The sequence below is a fragment of the Aquarana catesbeiana genome, linkage group LG06 (assembly GCF_042186555.1).
Source record: "Aquarana catesbeiana isolate 2022-GZ linkage group LG06, ASM4218655v1, whole genome shotgun sequence".
Classification (NCBI taxonomy): domain Eukaryota; kingdom Metazoa; phylum Chordata; class Amphibia; order Anura; family Ranidae; genus Aquarana; species Aquarana catesbeiana.
Window position 1 is genome coordinate 235889472 of NC_133329.1, and position 17239 is coordinate 235906710.

The window sequence follows — 17239 nt, forward strand, 5'->3', positions numbered from 1 at the left end:
CAAACGTTACACATTTTCATAAGGGCTCCTCTGGTTCTGACCTGATACAATATGGCATCCCGGTCCTTGAAATTCAGCATTTTAAATAGGAACGGCCTACTAGGCTCTCCAGGTTTAGGTGGTCTGGGTGGGACTCCGTGAGCCCTTTCCACAGCAAACATGGGGAGAAGGAGTCTCTGCCAAATGTGTTAAGGAGCCAGTTTTCCATAAATGCCACAGGGTTTTTTCCCCTCTGCCTTCTTCAGTATACCCACCGCACGGACATTATTGTGTCTCTGCCTATTCTCCATGTCTTCTAAAACGGGCTAAGTGGCCAGTGATAATCGATTGCATATAGCGGACTTCTCTCTGCAATGGCACAACATCATCCTCCACATTGCTCACCCTGTCTACCAGGGCTGCCGTGTGGTCACGCAGTTTCTGCATATCCTGTCTAACTAGATTCAGCTCCAGTTTCACCCCTTTAATCTCAGTTGTCAGGGTAGTGATAGACATGTTACAGGAGGTGACCGCTGCAAAAATGTCTCTAAGGGTCGGTTCAGGAGCATGCATCTCATGGTCTGCTAGAGCCCTGGCAGTGTTATCAGGGGCTGGTGTACTCACTGCATCCCATGATGAGGCAGTCTCCGAGTCCTCTGGCCATGCAGTCTCTGAATCTTCTGAAAGGGGTTCCTGGTCGGTAATTTCCAGAAGGAAAGGCATTTTAGGCAGGTTGCCCGTCCCCAGAGAGCCGCAGAACATCCTCATGGCCGTCTCCTTATCTGAGCGCTGGGTCCGGGCGCCATCTTGTCCACCATGCTTCGATGCTGGCAGTGAGTCTTCGCCTCCTTTGCGGGACATGTCCGCCCCTGGATCGTAGAAAACATGGCACCGATGGATCAGGGGTGATGAGGAGATCCCTTCAGAGCAGGTTAGGAGTGAGTCGGGTGTGTCAGGAGATAACACACCACACTGCCTACGCCATCAGCTGCAAGCCACGCCCTTGTTAGTACTACTTACTTTAACAGCTTTTTGTTGACTTGTCCCAACTTTTTTGAGACGTGTTGCTGCCATCAGTTTCAAAATTATCTTATTTTTTTTTCTTAAAATCATCTTATTATTTTTAACAATTGGTATGTTTTCTATTGCGAATAAAATATGAATTTATGAGACTTGAAAATCATTGCATTCTGTTTTTATGTAGATTTTACACAGCATCTTAACTTTTTTGGAATTGGGGTTGTACTTTAGCAAAGCAACAGTACAAACAGTGGGCCAAAGATTCTGGAGTGTATGTCACTTCCCATACCATCCACAGGCAACTGGCTTCATTGAGAGATACAATGGGCTATGAAAGATCAAAAATGCAAGCTTACACCCATAAACTGAGGTTGTAGTATTGGGTCCTTACACAAGCAGATCTGCATGCGCACTTGCAAGGGTGAATTACTAGTTTAGGTTTAGGGGAACAAAAAAATATACTTACCTGATCCTCTGCTCCTTCCTGCTGCTAGACCAGTCCCTGCAGCATGTTCTCCCCCACGCTCCATCGATCTAGGATCCTGACATCAAGACCAAAGCATAGTCCTGCATTGGATGTGTTGACACAGAAAAGTCTACCGCCAGAGCGTGGATGAGCACTATCTTCCAGAGGAGCAGAGGATTAGGCAAGTGTGTTCCCTCCTCTTCCCTAGAAAAAAAAAAAAACAAGCAATCAACCCTTGCAGTGCAGATGAAACCCACTGCAAGGAATAATTTTACATTTTCCTGGAGCTGGGCTTTAAATCTAGGCTAATAGCTGAAAGTACACCATATGAGAGGATGGTGGGGACTGGGGCACAGATTCCACAGCTGGACAGCAGAGATCAGTATTCATGTGAGGCTCTTGAAAGAACCGGTCCCAACACATACCATTTCACTGCTTTTCATGACACAGGAACAATGAATGATAAATCTGAAGTAGAAGCCTATCTAGGAATAGAAAGGAATCTGGCAGTAAAGTTTGAAGTTATATTTGATTTGACAGATGAGCTTCAGGACAGTGGTTGGGACTCTGACTGGTTGGTTGACACTTCTTAAAGGTGAAGTTCACCTTTAGGAGCTTGTTACACCCAGATTTTAGGGTGTAACAAGTAACTTGCCCCTTGACAGCAACCTCCCACCAACAGTGCTCTCTGTTTTGTGACAGCGGGCAGGGTATCTTCTTCCTGCACCCACTGTCACAATTTGAAAGCAGGGCCGCCACCCACATGGCCATGTCATTCATTCTCTGTTTCCCATTAATGAATTAGACTACAAGTACCATCAGCCATTGCCACTGACGGCTTGTAGTTCTCAATGAACTGCAAGGCAGCTGGTAAGCGCTCTCGTATTTCATTGATCTTTCTACCATACAGTAATTGACTGCCTGTATCGGAGGTACTGGCAGTGTACTGAGAGTGTGCAGGATGTGGACATTGCGCAAATCACGGGTGCAAGGCTTTAAAGGCTGCAGAGAATGAAACATGTTTTCAGTAGTAAAATTTAGGAGTAGGGGTTGTAGCTATGATGAATGAATGCTGGGTATGAGTGTTAAAAAATAAGTGATTTTCTATGTGGTGCCTCAAAAATCAAGGGAGGGATGTGTGTGTGTATGTATATTATATATATATATTACACACACATATACATACACACACACACACACAGTGGGGCAAAAAAGTATTTAGTCAGCCACCAATTGTGCAAGTTCTCCCACTTAAAAAGACGAGAGAGGCCTGTAATTGTCATCATAGGTATACCTCAACTATAAGAGACAAAATGTGGAAACAAATCCAGACAATCACATTGTCTGATTTTCGAAAGAATTTATTTGCAAATTATGGTGGAAAATAAGTATTTTGTCAATATCAAAAGTTCATCTCAATACTTTGTTATATATCCTTTGTTGGCAATGACAGAGGTCAAACGTTTTCTGTATTCCTCCATGCAGATCTCCTCTAGAGCAGTGATGTTTTGGGGCTGTCGCTGGGCAACACAGACTTTCAACTCCCTCCAAAGGTTTTCTATAGGGCTGAGACCTGGAGACTGGCTAGGCCACTCCAGTACCTTGAAATGCTTCTTACAAAGCCACTCCTTCATTGTGTTTGGGATCATTGTCATGGTGAAAGACACAGCCACGTTTCATCCTAAATGCCCTTGCTGATGGGAGGAGGTTTGCACTCAAAATCTCACGATACATGGCCCCATTTATTCTTTCATGTACACGGATCAGTCGTCCTGTTCCCTTTGCAGACAAACAGCCCCAAAGCATGATGTTGCCACCCCCATGCTTCACAGTAGGTATGGTGTTCTTTGGTTGCAACTCAGCATTCTCTCTCCTCCAAATACCATGAGTTGTGTTTCTACCAAACAGTTCTACTTTGGTTTCATCTGACCATATGACATTCTCCCAATCCTCTTCTGGATCATCCAAATGCTCTCTAGCAAACCTCAGACGGGCCCAGACATGTACTGGCTTAAGCAGGGGGACACGTCCGGCACTGCAGGATCTGAGTCCCTGGTGGTGTAGTGTGTTACTGATGGTAGCCTTTGTTATGTTGGTCCCAGCTCTCTGCAGGTCATTCACTAGGTCCCCCCTGTGTGGTTCTGGGATTTTTGCTCACAGTTCTTGTGATCATTTTGACCACATGGGACGAGATCTTGCGTGGAGCCCCAGATCGAGGGAGATTATCAGTGGTCTTGTATGTCTTCCATTCTTTAATTATTGCTCCCACAGTTGATTTCTTCACACCAAGCTGCTTGCCTATTGCAGATTCAGTCTTCCCAGCCTGGTGCAGGTCTACAATTTTGTTTCTGGTGTCCTTCGACAGCTCTTTGTTCTTCACCATAGTGGAGTTTGGAGTGTGACTGTTTGAGGTTGTGGACAGGTGTCTTTTATACTGATAACAAGTTCAAACAGGTGCCATTAATACAGGTAATGAGTGGAGGACAGAGGAGCCTCTTAAAGAAGATACAGGTCTGTGAGAGCCAGAAATCTAGCTTGTTTGTAGGTGACCAAACACTTCTTTTCCACCATAATTTGCAAATAAATTCATTAAAAAATGAGACAATGTGATTGTCTGGATTTGTTTCCACATTTTGTCTCTCATAGTTGAGGTATACCTATGATGACAATTACAGGCCTCTCATCTTTTTAAGTGGGAGAACTTGCACAATTGGTGGCTGACTAAATACTTTTTTGCCCCACTGTATACACACACATGTGTATACACACAGTATATATAGCTAGATTGTGTTTTTAGACTTACACTTTTTTCCGAAGTAAGCATCATCAGTTTCCTTGTGGGAATGTCCATCACACAAATGTCATTGAAAAAATGTTTGCACATGACTAGTTTTGTAGCCTTCTAATACAATGGGGAAAGAAGTACTATTGTGATATTTCCAGTAATGTAAACAATTAGCCAGGCAATATACACATTTTAAGCTACTGCCAATGTTTTAGATAAGCTTTTGTCAAACACTGGACCCAAGTGGTGTCAATAAGGATTAACATTAGCTTGATCTTTTGCATATTTGACCCATGGCATGTAAGATACTACAGTGACATCTAGAGTTTGAAGCTAGGAAACAATTCCCTCATTAGTAATATTGAATATTTACCCAAATCATAGAAATACAGACCAAAATCTGAGCTCCAGTGCTGCTTAGAAACTGCTGTTAAGTTGTTTTTCTATGAAGAGAGTTCAATAGGAGTTCTAATATAGATCTGTGAAGTCACAGGTTTCTTTGAGACCATCCAAGTTTTATCCTGTATTTAGCCCTGATGAAGGTTGGGGTTTTACCCCTGAAATGTGCTGGGTGTTTTTTTAATCAACAATTAAAATTATCCTGGACTTTATCCGATTTTGGTCTGGCACTAATTTCTGTATTTCTATGGTTCGTATTGTATTACTGTGACGGTAAATAGTTTTATCAAAAGCATATTAATACTACTCATGGGTCAGTTTTCTTAGCTTCACTGCAAGAATTAGACAAACATCAACAATTGAGATTAATATTAATTTTCAACAGAAAACCATTGGGGCTCTCGTCTGAGATTTGAACCCCCCCCCCCCCCCTAAAATGCAGAAGTTTAGGTTTTACTGCAGACCTCAGCAGAAGATTTCTCGGGACTGGAGCTGTGTCACATTAGGTGAGCAGTGTGAAAGGTATTTACAGGTAAGCCTTTATTTGAAAAGTGTAATATAGCAACAGCAATGCTTATGTCATAAAGCATACACCTGTGGGGGAAGCCTTACATGGAAGCTCACACATGGGCTTTACTTCATCAATTTGATTGCCCCATAACATGCATGCAGTGTAGGAGCTGGAGAATGGCAACTTTCAGACACAACTGAGCTTACACCAAAATTCAACTTCTATTTGTACAGAATTCCTTCTAAATTAAAAAATACAGACGACTAGATAAAATACACAATAAAAAATGTATGTAGTGAAAACAGCACTGGGTAAATGTACACCATTTATTTAAAAAAAAGGTAATAGCCAAAATAGCTTTTGGTAACTGACGAACAAAAAGTTTGTGTTAGAAATTGTTCATTGTAATCATCAGAAGCCTGCCCTGTTATTTACAGAAGTAGTAGTAGTTCCAGGACTAGTTAAAATTATATGTAAAAAAATAAACCCCAGTGTCCACCTAAGAACATCTGCATTCCTTAAACGAATGGATCCACGAATATCGAACTCCTGTCACTGGCCACTTAAAAATGCCAAATGGCCTTTTGTACATCTGTTGGCATAATGTCCTTTCTCGCCGCACTGCAAAAGACAAAGTGAAACACTTTAACGTACACATTTATGTATGCTTTTATGAAAATGTATCCTCTATCAACAGCATTTTTCTCAAAAATCCAAAAGTAATAAGTATTTCAGCACAGATATATGTATTACCAATACATACTAAGGCTCCATTCACACCTGTGCAATTTATTTTTACGACAACCCTGAAGATGAACCCCAATTTTCTCAATGGTCTAGTTTACACCTGAGCTTTAGGTTGCTTGTCACCTTTCATGTAAAGCTTGAAAAAGTATATCAGCTTTTTTAGGTGAAATTGTGTGCTTTGGCCTCATAGAATTTAATGGGAGTGCCTTAAAAAAGAGAGTACCGTAACTGAAAATTTAAGTTCCTATCTTGCATGCATGTTACCAATTTACAATCAACAGTGTTACTGAACACCAGGAGTACAGCTATACTCCTGGCGCTCTGACAAGAGTGATGCCGCTTTCTTACCCAGTAAGCTGCTGTTTCTGCCTGCCCCTCCCCTCTGCCATCTATTCACAGAAAGATTTGTGATGGCTTCACATAATACAAAGCTCTCCGTGATTGGGCAATAGGAAGGGAAGGGCAGATAAAGCAGCTGAACACAACTCTGAAGCTGCCCGAAGCTGAGAACCTAAAGTCCAGCATTGGAAGTATAGTGATGGCTGTACTCCCATGTTCAGTAAAAATGTAAATTGTAAATTAAAGAGATATGTCCACAAGGTGGCTTGCAGTTTTTTGGATTTAACCCATAGTTAGTCAGTACATTTTAGAAAGTGGCTTAATTCCTAAAGTTCAGCTTTAAACACACAGGAGGCAGAGTGGAATTTGTATCATTTGACCTCAATGATAGGCTCTCATAGCGGTCACCAGTCCTGCTGGCTTCCAATCAGAAGGCCAACGAAGAGTTGTCAGCGACAGCTTCATCAGTATACCGGGAGCGTACAATGAACATATTCTCAGAACACAACCCCATAAATGTTTGGCAATGATGGTTAACGCCCACCTTTCTAGGCTATACATATATGTGTTAAGCGATTGGCAAGCGGTTAAAATGTTTGTTACCATAAAAAAAAAAAAAAAAAAAAAGAAAAGAAAAGAAAAAAACAGATCCTGCTCACTTAAACCATGAATAACAGCACAGTGCTTGTGCTGTGTAATTTGGCCCTTTCTATCACCTAAAAAACCTGGCTGATTCTGCCTGGCTATACCCTCCCCCTGTAAACTGACCACGGTTTATCATGGCTGCTGAGCCCTGACACCGTGGTCAGTTTATGTGCCTCCATCATCTGCAACCCTGCTCTGTCCTTTGCCTCCCCCCCCCCCCCCGCCTGCCTGTCTGCTCTGTGTCAGTGGCTGCCCCTCCCCTCCTGCTACTATTATAACTACAATAAATCCTCCCAACCCCTGTAACATAATGTTATGTGCCCCTGTGCCTGTGTTTATATAAAAAAGCTGCCGATCTGTACCTATATCAGAGAGTCTCCCGGCGCTCACGTGACTTCTCGGCTGTTTTCTGCTTCCCGGCTGACGTCATGGAGAGTGCTTGGCCCCACCCGCTATAGCGATCAGCCGGGCAGAGGCGAGAGCCGAGGAGTCACGTCAGTGCCGGGAGACGCTCTGATATAGGTACAGATCGGCAGATTTTTTATATAACACAGACACAGGGGCACATAACATTATGTTACAGAGGGGATGGGATGTTTTTATTGTGTTGGCTTAACAACCACTTTAAGTGTCCAAGTTGTCCTGGCCCGTCAGAATGGCTGTAAAGTATGCTTTACCTTCTAGGTATAGGTGGTCTATTATTTAACCTTTTAGGCCTCATGCACACTAGATGTTTTACAGCTGCTTCTAGGGGTGTCTGATGTTTTTTTTTTCCTGCTTCTAAACGCCCCTCCATGTTAGCCTATGTGTCCATGCACACACAGGCTTTCAGCAGCGAATAGTGGCAGGAGCTTTTAGAGGCTGTTAGAGGCAGGGAAAAAAAAAACACTGCCAGTGTGTTCAGGAGCTGCAGAGTTTAGGCAGAAAAAAATGTTTGAAGCTAATAACAGCTGCTAAAAACTGTTAAACATTAGGCTACTTTCACACTGGGACCGCCGAGCGTTGGTGCTAAAGCGTCGCTCGTTTTAGCTGCACTTTTGGTGCTTTTACCCCCGCTAACGGCTGAAGGTGCTAAAAGCGCCCGTGTTTTGGTGCTTCCGAAGCACTGCCTACTCATTTCAATGGACAGGGTGTTTTGCGAGTGCTGTATACAGTGCTCCTAAACCGCCCAAAAGATGCTGCTTGCAGGACTTTTCCTAACGTTCCGCAAGCGCACCGCCCCAGTGTGAAAAGTTACACTGAAATGAATGGGAGGCGGTTTTCAGGCGTTATTTAGTGGCTATTTCTACCGCTAAAATGCTTGAAAACTGCCTCAGTGTGAAGCCAGCCTTAATGCTTGAGCATTAATTTCAATGACCAGAATAAATGATTTATTCTGGCCAATTAAATTAATTAACGCCCAACAGCTTGACGCCTGTAAAAGCTCCTAAAAGCTTGTAAAAACTTAAGGCTACTTTCACAGTGGGACGGGTCAGCGCTACATTTAGCGCCGCTTAACCATCGTTTTAGTGGCGCTATTCGGCCGCTAGCGGGGCGGTTTTAACCCCTGCTAGGGGTCGGAAAAGGGTTAAAAGCGCTCGCAAAGCCCCGCCTGGCCGGCGGGTTTGCAGCGCTCCTATAGCGCTGCAAAGATGCGGCTTGCAGGACTTTTTTGACCGTCCTGCAAGTGCACCGCTCCAGTGTGAAAGCCCTCAGGGATTTCACATTGAAGTGAATTGAGCAGCTCTTTCAGGGCCCTTTGCAGGCGCTATTTTTAGCACTTTTGCAAAGTGCCTCAGTGTGAAAGTAGCCTAAGACACATTTACAAGCATCAGGCATTTTTGCAGAAAAAAATGCTGCTGGCTTCTAGGAGTTAAATAAACATCCTGAGGCCTTAGAGCACATTTTCACCTCTCACAGGCCTATCATCCATGCAGAACTTCACAATAGCCAGCACTAAATAGGATAGCATAGCCCAAAGAGAACGTTCAGGTGTGCTTTAATTAAAGGGGCTTCCTGCACACAAAGTGCATAACAATTGTACTACCTAAAGCAGAACTAAACCCACCAAGTTTTCCAAAATAGTTACATTCATGGCATGCCTTGAATAACTGTCACAATTGCTAGTATACAGTATAAGCTCTCAACCAAACTGTAAAACCAACAAATGACTGGTGTCATAACTGATCACATATGCAGCACCATGGCAACTGCAGATCAAACAGGCTAAAATCGCAGCTTCCTCGGGTGGAAAGGATAGGAGGGTTTAGTTTTGCTGTAAGCATAAGAGCCTTTTCACACTGAGCCATGTTAGCGGTAAAGCCCTGCTAGTTTTAGCAGTGCTTTGCCGTTTTAGCAGCCCTATTTGGCCGCTAGCGGGGCGCTTTTAACCCCCGCTAGCGGCTGAAGAAAGGGTTAAATACGCCCTAAAAGCTCCACTGCCGAAGAGTTCTGCAGACGCTTCGGCAGCGGTGCCCATCTTATTTCAATGGGCAGGCGCGGTGGAGGAGCAGCGTATACACCGCTCCTTCACCGCCCCAAAGACGCTGCTTGCAGGAATTTTTTTTTTTTTTTTTAACGTCCTGCCAGTGCAGCACCCCAGTGTGAAAGCACGTGGGCTTTCACACTGGGGCTGCAGGGGAGGCGTTTTCCAGGCGCTATTTTTAGCCCTTTAGAGCCTGAAAAACGTCTCCAGTGTGATACGGGTCCAATTCACGGTTGGAACCTTGACAGGATCACCGTAAGCCACCCATGATATATGTCTAAAGGCTCCCATAAATGGCTTATACTTTGTTCAATTCCTGCTGAATCAGACAAAACTTGAGCTGTGGGTGGCCATGCTAGCACCGCCCGGAAATAAGGAATTAAGACCATTGTGTGTTGGTGTACAGAGACTGCTTCTGTGTTTATGCAGCATGTCTATACAGTGCAGAGTTTCCAGTGTTGCACACGTCACCATTTGTCATACTGGCGAGAGACAGAATTCTACAAGCTTTATGAATTCCTACAGTGCGAACAAGCCCTAAAGGTTGATGGACTTCTAATCAGAAGTAATCTGATGTCCGTATTTGCATATACGGTTGCAAACACGGTTACTTTATATTGCAGACTTGAGCTGTAGCAAACTGTTGCAGTGGGGGGGGGGGGGGAGAGAGATATATATAATTTTTATGTTCATGTAAAGGCAGGTGTCCCAATACTTTTGGTAATATAGTGTATACACACACACACACACACACACCAGTCAAGGTCCTCCACCCCAAACTCGCTCATTCATGTCTTTATGGCTTAATGTACACGGGATGTTCTTACAACCTCCTGAATGATTTAACTTGACAGATAGTAACCCACATTTAAAACTTCTGTTTTGCTGCGTTTACATGCCGCGTTTGCATTTAGAAGCATTTGAAAAAAAATAAAAATATATATATTTTTTTTTTCAAAATAGCCAAAAATGAAAAACACCAGTAAACAAAACAAGGCTAACACGAGGTACCGCATTTAGAAGCGTTTGGCGCTTGAAATGCCTCTAAATTCAGCGTCTGAACTCATTTTTTTGCTTTCCAAAAAAGTCCTCTAAACGCAACTGCCTATAAACGACTATAAACGACCCTGTGTACATGTACTGATAAGATAACAGAGGAGAGTTCAGGAGCAGCTGAAAAAATGCCCAACTGCTCCTAAACATCCGTTTGGCAGCAGCAGTGTACATGAAGCCTATTCTCTTGCTTTGTGCACTGGTCTAAATCATTTGGTGGAGGGGGGATTATAGTGTGGGGTTATTTTTCAGGGGTTGGGGTTGGGCTTGGCCCCCTTAGTTCCAGGGAAGGGAACTCTTAGGGCATCAGCATACCAAGACATTTTGGACAAATTTCATGCTCCCAACTTTGTGGGAACAGTTTTGGGATGGCCCCTTCCTGTTCCAACATGACTGCGCACCAGTGCACAAAGCAAGGTCCATAAAGACATAGATGAGCGAGTTTGGGGTGGAGGAACTTGACTGGCCTGCACAGAGTCCTGACCTAAACCCGAAAGAACACCTTTGGGATTAATTAAGAGCAGAGACTGTAAGCCAGGCCTTCTCGTCCACATCAGTGCCTGACTTCACAAATGCGCTTCTGGAAGAATGGTCAAACATAGGCACACTCCTAAACCTTGTGGACAGCCTTTCCAGAAGAGTAAAAGTGTTTATAGCTGCAAAGGGGGCCAACTCAATATTGAACCCTACGGACTAAGGATGCCATTAAAGTTTACGTGTGTGTAAAGGTAGGTGTCTCAATACTTTTGGTATTATAAAACCCTTAAAAACACGACTATACCAACAACAAAATCTTTGTGATGCAGTGCATTTGCTCATTGCAATAACATTCATTTTGAATGGTACCCCAATGCCCTAAGGCAATGCAGCTCAAATACGTGTGTGTTGCAACCTACCACAATGAGGAAAATTTTATACTTACCTAACGGTAATTTTCCTTTCCTGATGCAAGCATGACAGCATATACGTATGGGTAGGCTCCGCCCCCTGCCCTATCACAGGACCGTTATACTATAAGATTAGGTCTCCTCCCTACCTGCAGTATTCTCGTAATTTAGTATCACTGTGAGGCCTTTTGTTTCTTTCCTTTATTTATTTATTTTTTATGGGAGGGACCCCTATATGCTGTCATGCTTGCATCAGGAAAGGAAAATTACGGTTAGATAAGTATAAATTTTTCCTCATTCCTGACACAGCATGACAGCATATACGTATGGGTTGTACCAACTCACCAGACAATAAGACCCCTTTCACACTGGGGCGGTTTGCAGGCGTTATTGCGCTAAAAATAGCGCCTGCAAACCGCCCCTAAACAGCCTCCGCTGTTTGTTCGGTGTGAATGCCCGAGGGCTTTCACACTGAAGCGGTGCGCTGGCAGGAGAAGAAAAAATCTCCTGTCAGCCGCATCTTTGGAGCGGTGAAGGAGCAGTGTATTCACCGCTCCTAAACCGCTCCTGCCCATTGAAATCAATGGGACAGCACGGCTATACCGCGCTAATACCGCGGCTATAGCCGCGCTACACGAGGGGTTTTAACCCTTTTTCGGCAGCCAGCGGGGGGTTAAAACCGCACCGCTAGCGGCCGAATACCGCGGTAAAACAGCGCTAAAAATAGCGCTGTTTTACCACCGACGCCCCCTACCGCCCCAGTGTGAAAGGGGCCTAAGGGAGGGTACTGTTGAAGTGTTTAAGTTGAGGATTAGATCTATCCCCACTAACGACTGAATGTATTATAGTTAAGGCTGCTGGTCCAGAAGAACATATTTACATATGTTTACATATTAGCTCTGAAGGGACTCCTTTGGAGTTCCGCTCATGGATGCGCAATCAGTTTGGAAGAGTGGTCTCTGCCCTTAAGTGATAGATTTGTCCTAGCCATCTAAGCCCTTTGACTGACTTGATCCGCACCCCTGCGATTGTCTTTATTGGACAGTGCTTGTTTTCTGATGTCGTTAGGCCTGACGAGCCTATCGTTTTGCTTCTTGAAGGGCCAATTCTATGTCTCTCTTCAACCTTGAATCTATTTTCAATGTTTGTACTTCAAACACTTTCGTTTGGATATGCTAGAAGGATGAGGTCCTAACCCAGGTTGCAAAGACACCAACCTTTGTATAGTGTTGGAAGAGACTAGAGCCATTTTGCCTGATAATTTCAGCAACAAGGTAGTTTATGTTTTGACACTTGGATGTTTGAGATCCTTCTAGACCTATTTGCCATACAGAATACTTATTCCGTGTTATTGCCCATGTTGAGGATGTCTTATCCTTCTGGATGGAGAGTGAGACCATATGTCTCACACTATTTGGAAGACCCCATGGGGGAAAGAATAATCTGCCCAGGTCTTTCGGAATTGGTTGTCAAGATATGCAACCGTTACTGGATCTCAGAGAGTGAGGACATGACCGAGTTTCATGTATTCTTTAATGCCGTCTCTAGGCTTACTTGTATACAATTCAATCCTTACAGCAAGAAACAGAATTCCATCCTTTAGGGCCCTTTCACACCGAGGCCTGCAAACCGGCCTGAAAGTGCCGCTGCTTTGTCTCCAGTGTGAAAGCCCCGAGGGTCGCACTGGAGCGGTGCGCTAGCAGGACGGGAAAAAAAGTCCTGCTAGCAGCATCTTTGGAGCGATGAAGGATCAGAGTGTATACCGATCCTTCACCGCTCCTGCCCATTGAAATTAATGGGACAGTGTGGCTATACCGCTGGCAAAGCGCCTCAGCAGAGGCGCTTTGCGGTGGTTTTTAACCCTTTCTCGGCCGCTAGCAGGGGTAAAACCGCCCAGCTAGCGGCCAAATACCGACGGTAAAGCGCCGCTTATAATAGCGGCGTTTTACCGCCGACACCGCCCCCGCCCCAGTGTGAAAGGGCCCTTAAATTCTGTAGGTTTTTCTCATATCTAATGTACTTGAAGTCTGGAGTAGGCGTTCTGACCTCCATAGGCTTTCAAACACTAACAGTGAGAGCTCCACTTATTGGTCTCCAGCATCTAGATAAAACTTGTATGGATTTGGGAGATACCGTTGGCCACGCTGTATGAGGTGTCGGACCTCTGGAAGGAGAATAGGATGATATTCTACCCTCGTATATCATGGCCTGCAAGCCACAGGGCCATTATTGTTATCACCACTGAATGGCTGCGAATCCAGATAAGGATCCTGGAGACTGTTAGGTTTGTTCAATATACATACTGGCCAATCTGCATGCCCAGCTGGCTGTGATTAGTTTCTCTGCTTCCACCTCTGGGAAGCCACCCAGGTTATTGTCAGACCAATATCTTGATAGCCTTACCTGTTGTCGATCCCTTGATCGGCTTGTTTGTTTGGAGACTGTCCCTTGCTTTCAGCAGCAGCATAACTGGCTGTTAGCAGTGAGGGAAAAAAAAAAAAAAGAGAATACTGCAGGTAGGGAGGAGACCTAATCTTATAGTATAACCGGTCCTGTGATAGGGCAGGGGGCAGAGCCTACCCATACGTATATGCTGTCATGCTGTGTCAGGAATGCACGGTAATGCACTACTGTGTGTTGTAAAAAATGCTGGATGTCTGTTTTTTTAGTCCATTCAAAATAATAGGCTGCCTTAAGACAATGCACATGAACAGACAGGTCTAAATGTGCTCTAGGTATTGTGGTAAAATAAAATATTTTACTTTGTATCTACAGCAAAACTAGTTATTTGACAGTTACCCACTGGTTGAAAATGTAAAGTTTTTTTTTTTGTTTACTTTTCTCCCTAAATCTCCATAAATAATAATCATTAAAAAAAAACAAAAACAAAAAAACACATTTGGAACACACACCTTGCAAATTCCCCATATTCTCTATAAAATTTTCTGCTCCGGTCAAATTTTTTATGAATTAGCTCTCTGCAATTATAACTCCATAGGACTGTTTCACATATCTTATGTCCAATGTACTTTGTTATTACTGCTGTTACAGGACCTGTAGTGTTGGTCAATTGTCTTAACCACTTGCCGACCGACTCCTGTACATAAACGTCGGCACTTTGAGGATGGATATCTCGGTAACGGCAGCATCTGCTGCCACAACCGAGGTATCCATCTCTACAGGAGCCGGCCATGTTTACGATAATGGTGGTCTCTGTGGTGGATTCGCAGCAAGATCGCTATTATCGGTGGCAGTAGAGGGGCCCCCCCCCTCACACCCTCCGCCGCTTACCGGAGCCGGCGATTGGGTCCTATCCGTGGCTGGTTATGGAGACGAGCGAGGCTAAGATGGCCCCCACCCGTCTCCATACCATAGCAGGGCAGAAGCAACGTCAAAATGTCACTTCTGCCCATCCGTCTTAAAGGCACATTTTTTCAATGTCATTTTTTCAACTGAAAATTTTTTTTTTTTTTTTTATTGCATTTTAGTCCAAATATGAGATCTAAGGACTTTTTGACCCCAGATCTCATATTTAAGAGGACCTGTCATGCTTTTTTCTATTACAAGGGATGTTTACATTCCTTGTAATAGGAATAAAAGTGACCCAATAAAAAAAAAAAAAAAAACAGTGAAAAAATAAATAAAATCAAGTAAAATAAATAAGTAAAAAAAAAATTTTTTTAAAGCACCCTGTTCCGGCGAGCTCACGCGCAGAAGCGAACGCATACATGAGTAGCACCCGCATATGAAACCGTGGTCAAACCACACATGTTAGAGCGAGAGCAATAATTGTAGCCCTAGACCTCTTCTGTAACTCAAAACATGCAACCTGTACAATTTTTTAAATGTCGCCTATGGAGATTTTTAAGGGTAAAAGTTTGACGCCATTCCACGAGCGGGCGCAATTTTGAAGCGTGACATGTTGGGTATCAATTTACTTGGTGTAACATTATCTTTCACAATATAAAAAAAAATTGGGCTAACTTTACTGTTGTCATATTTTTTTTATTCAAAAAAGTGAATTTTTTCCAAAAAAAGTGTGCTTGTAAGACCGCTGTGCATTTTATTCTCTAGGGTGTTAGAAAAAAAACAATATATAATGTTTGGGGGTTCCAAGTAATTTTCTAGCAAAAAAAAAAACAAAAAAAAACTTGTAAATACCAAAATCTCAAAACGAGGCTATTCTTTTTTTAACTATGCATTCATTTTGTTCATATTGTCACACAACCCCTAGTTTTCATTACAAAATACATACTGAATGTAATACTTGCGATACAAAATTAATGACTAAAAAGGACTGTATTACAAAAAAAAAAGAAAAAAACTGAGCTTTTCAACCAGTGAAACTGCATGTAAATTTGTTCTGTGTAAAAAGGGGCAAAATCGAACGTTACTCTGCTATTTCCTCTCCAGGTCAAATGTTATTCATTCATTAAAAATAGTGTGCTTTGGGAAAATATTGCATGATGGCCAGTAGATGGAGATAACGATCATAGGAAATGCATATTTATTTTCCATGATCATCAACTTCATCTATTGGCCGTAATGAGGTAATTTCCTGATTTATTCTATTCTCTATAAATAACATATGTGCTGGAGAGAAAATAGCCTAGTAACATTCGATTTTGCCCTTATTTGCACAAACAAACTTGCAGTTTTAAAAAGGACAAATAGGTCTGCATTTTCTTTCTTTTCTTATTTACAAACCCCAAAGTGTTTGATGAATCAACAGAACGAAAGCTGACATGGGAAAACTATTCTGCTTTAAAATGACTGCAAGGGGTGCAATCTGGATAATTTATACTATAAATGAGATGATATATATATATTTTTTTTTCGGTGGATACATTCTTTCCTATGGTCAGTCTGTATTAATGAGACCATTCAGTTATACACACAAGTACCACTTACACTTATACAAAAAGATAAAAGCAAAATGCTTTACAAGTGATGTCATGTTATATCTGACCTTATAACAGGTGACCTGATCAAGTGGCCTAGGTCCCCGGTTTCCAGTATTGTTGCTTTGTACTTGCATGACTCCTATTGTCTGTGGAGAACGTTGTTGACCTGGTGAGCTCTGACTTGTTAACTGTATAAGAGAGGACGGTCTCTGTGATGTCTGGATATTATTTTGCTGTAAAAAAAAAAATAAAAAATGTAATAACGTGCTAGATGTACAAAATCACTGCTGGTCTGTAGAGGTTAGATTTCTTTTTTTTTTGGACATGGCAAGTTAAAAAAAATTAAATAAATAAATAAATACAGCAGCTATAAAGGTACATTTACCCCTAATACTTTGTTTTATGTCTGAATGCTGGGTCATAATGACAACAAAGCTCCAATAATTCAAAGTAGTGTTGGAGCATGCCACCCCCCCACACACATTCCCATTAGCCCATCACTTTGATAAGCATCCATGCTGCCCTATAGGAATGTGCAGGCAAGCTTTTGGAATAATCACGAAGGCCCAGAATTTAAAGCAGAGTATTAAGAGATTACAGCGGGTATGCAATTTATAACTGTAGCAATTGAATAACATAGTCTTATAAATGTGTTCTAGTTGGAGTTTGCCCCTACTTCCTAGCAGGTGATGTAATAGAATTACCTTTTGCTGGTGCTGTGTTTGCTGAGGTAGAGGAGGTTGTTCAGTAGCACCCATGGGTAGTTCAAACCGTGGGCTGCAAAATCAAACAGTATGGTTTTTTTCAAAATATATATTATATTATATATATATATATATATATATATATATATATATATATATATATATATATATATATATATATATATATATATATATATATATATATATATATATATATATACACACACACACACACACACACACACATACATACACACTACATAATGTTATACTTACCTGCTCTGTGTAAAGGTTTTGCACAGAATAGCCCCGATCCTCCTCTTTTTGGGTCCCCTG

The 17239-nt window shown here is 42.5% G+C and overlaps 1 protein-coding gene across 2 annotated transcripts in view; it reads right to left on the reverse strand.

Annotated features, from left to right (window-relative positions):
• Positions 1-5468: 5468 nt before the first annotated feature.
• CPSF4 (cleavage and polyadenylation specific factor 4) overlaps positions 5469-17239 on the reverse strand; it is a 51008-nt gene continuing 39237 nt past the window's right edge. The window contains exons 6-9 of one of the 2 annotated variants that reach the window (XM_073633084.1): positions 16904-16976; positions 16265-16432; positions 5697-5781; positions 5469-5659 (exon numbers count right to left, since the gene is read on the reverse strand). In XM_073633084.1, coding sequence (XP_073489185.1) covers positions 5713-5781; positions 16265-16432; positions 16904-16976 — 310 coding nt within the window. In that variant the 3' untranslated portion in view covers positions 5469-5659; positions 5697-5712. Of the gene's footprint in view, positions 5782-16264; positions 16433-16903; positions 16977-17239 lie in introns of both variants that reach the window. The other variant, XM_073633083.1, reaches the window with a different exon arrangement.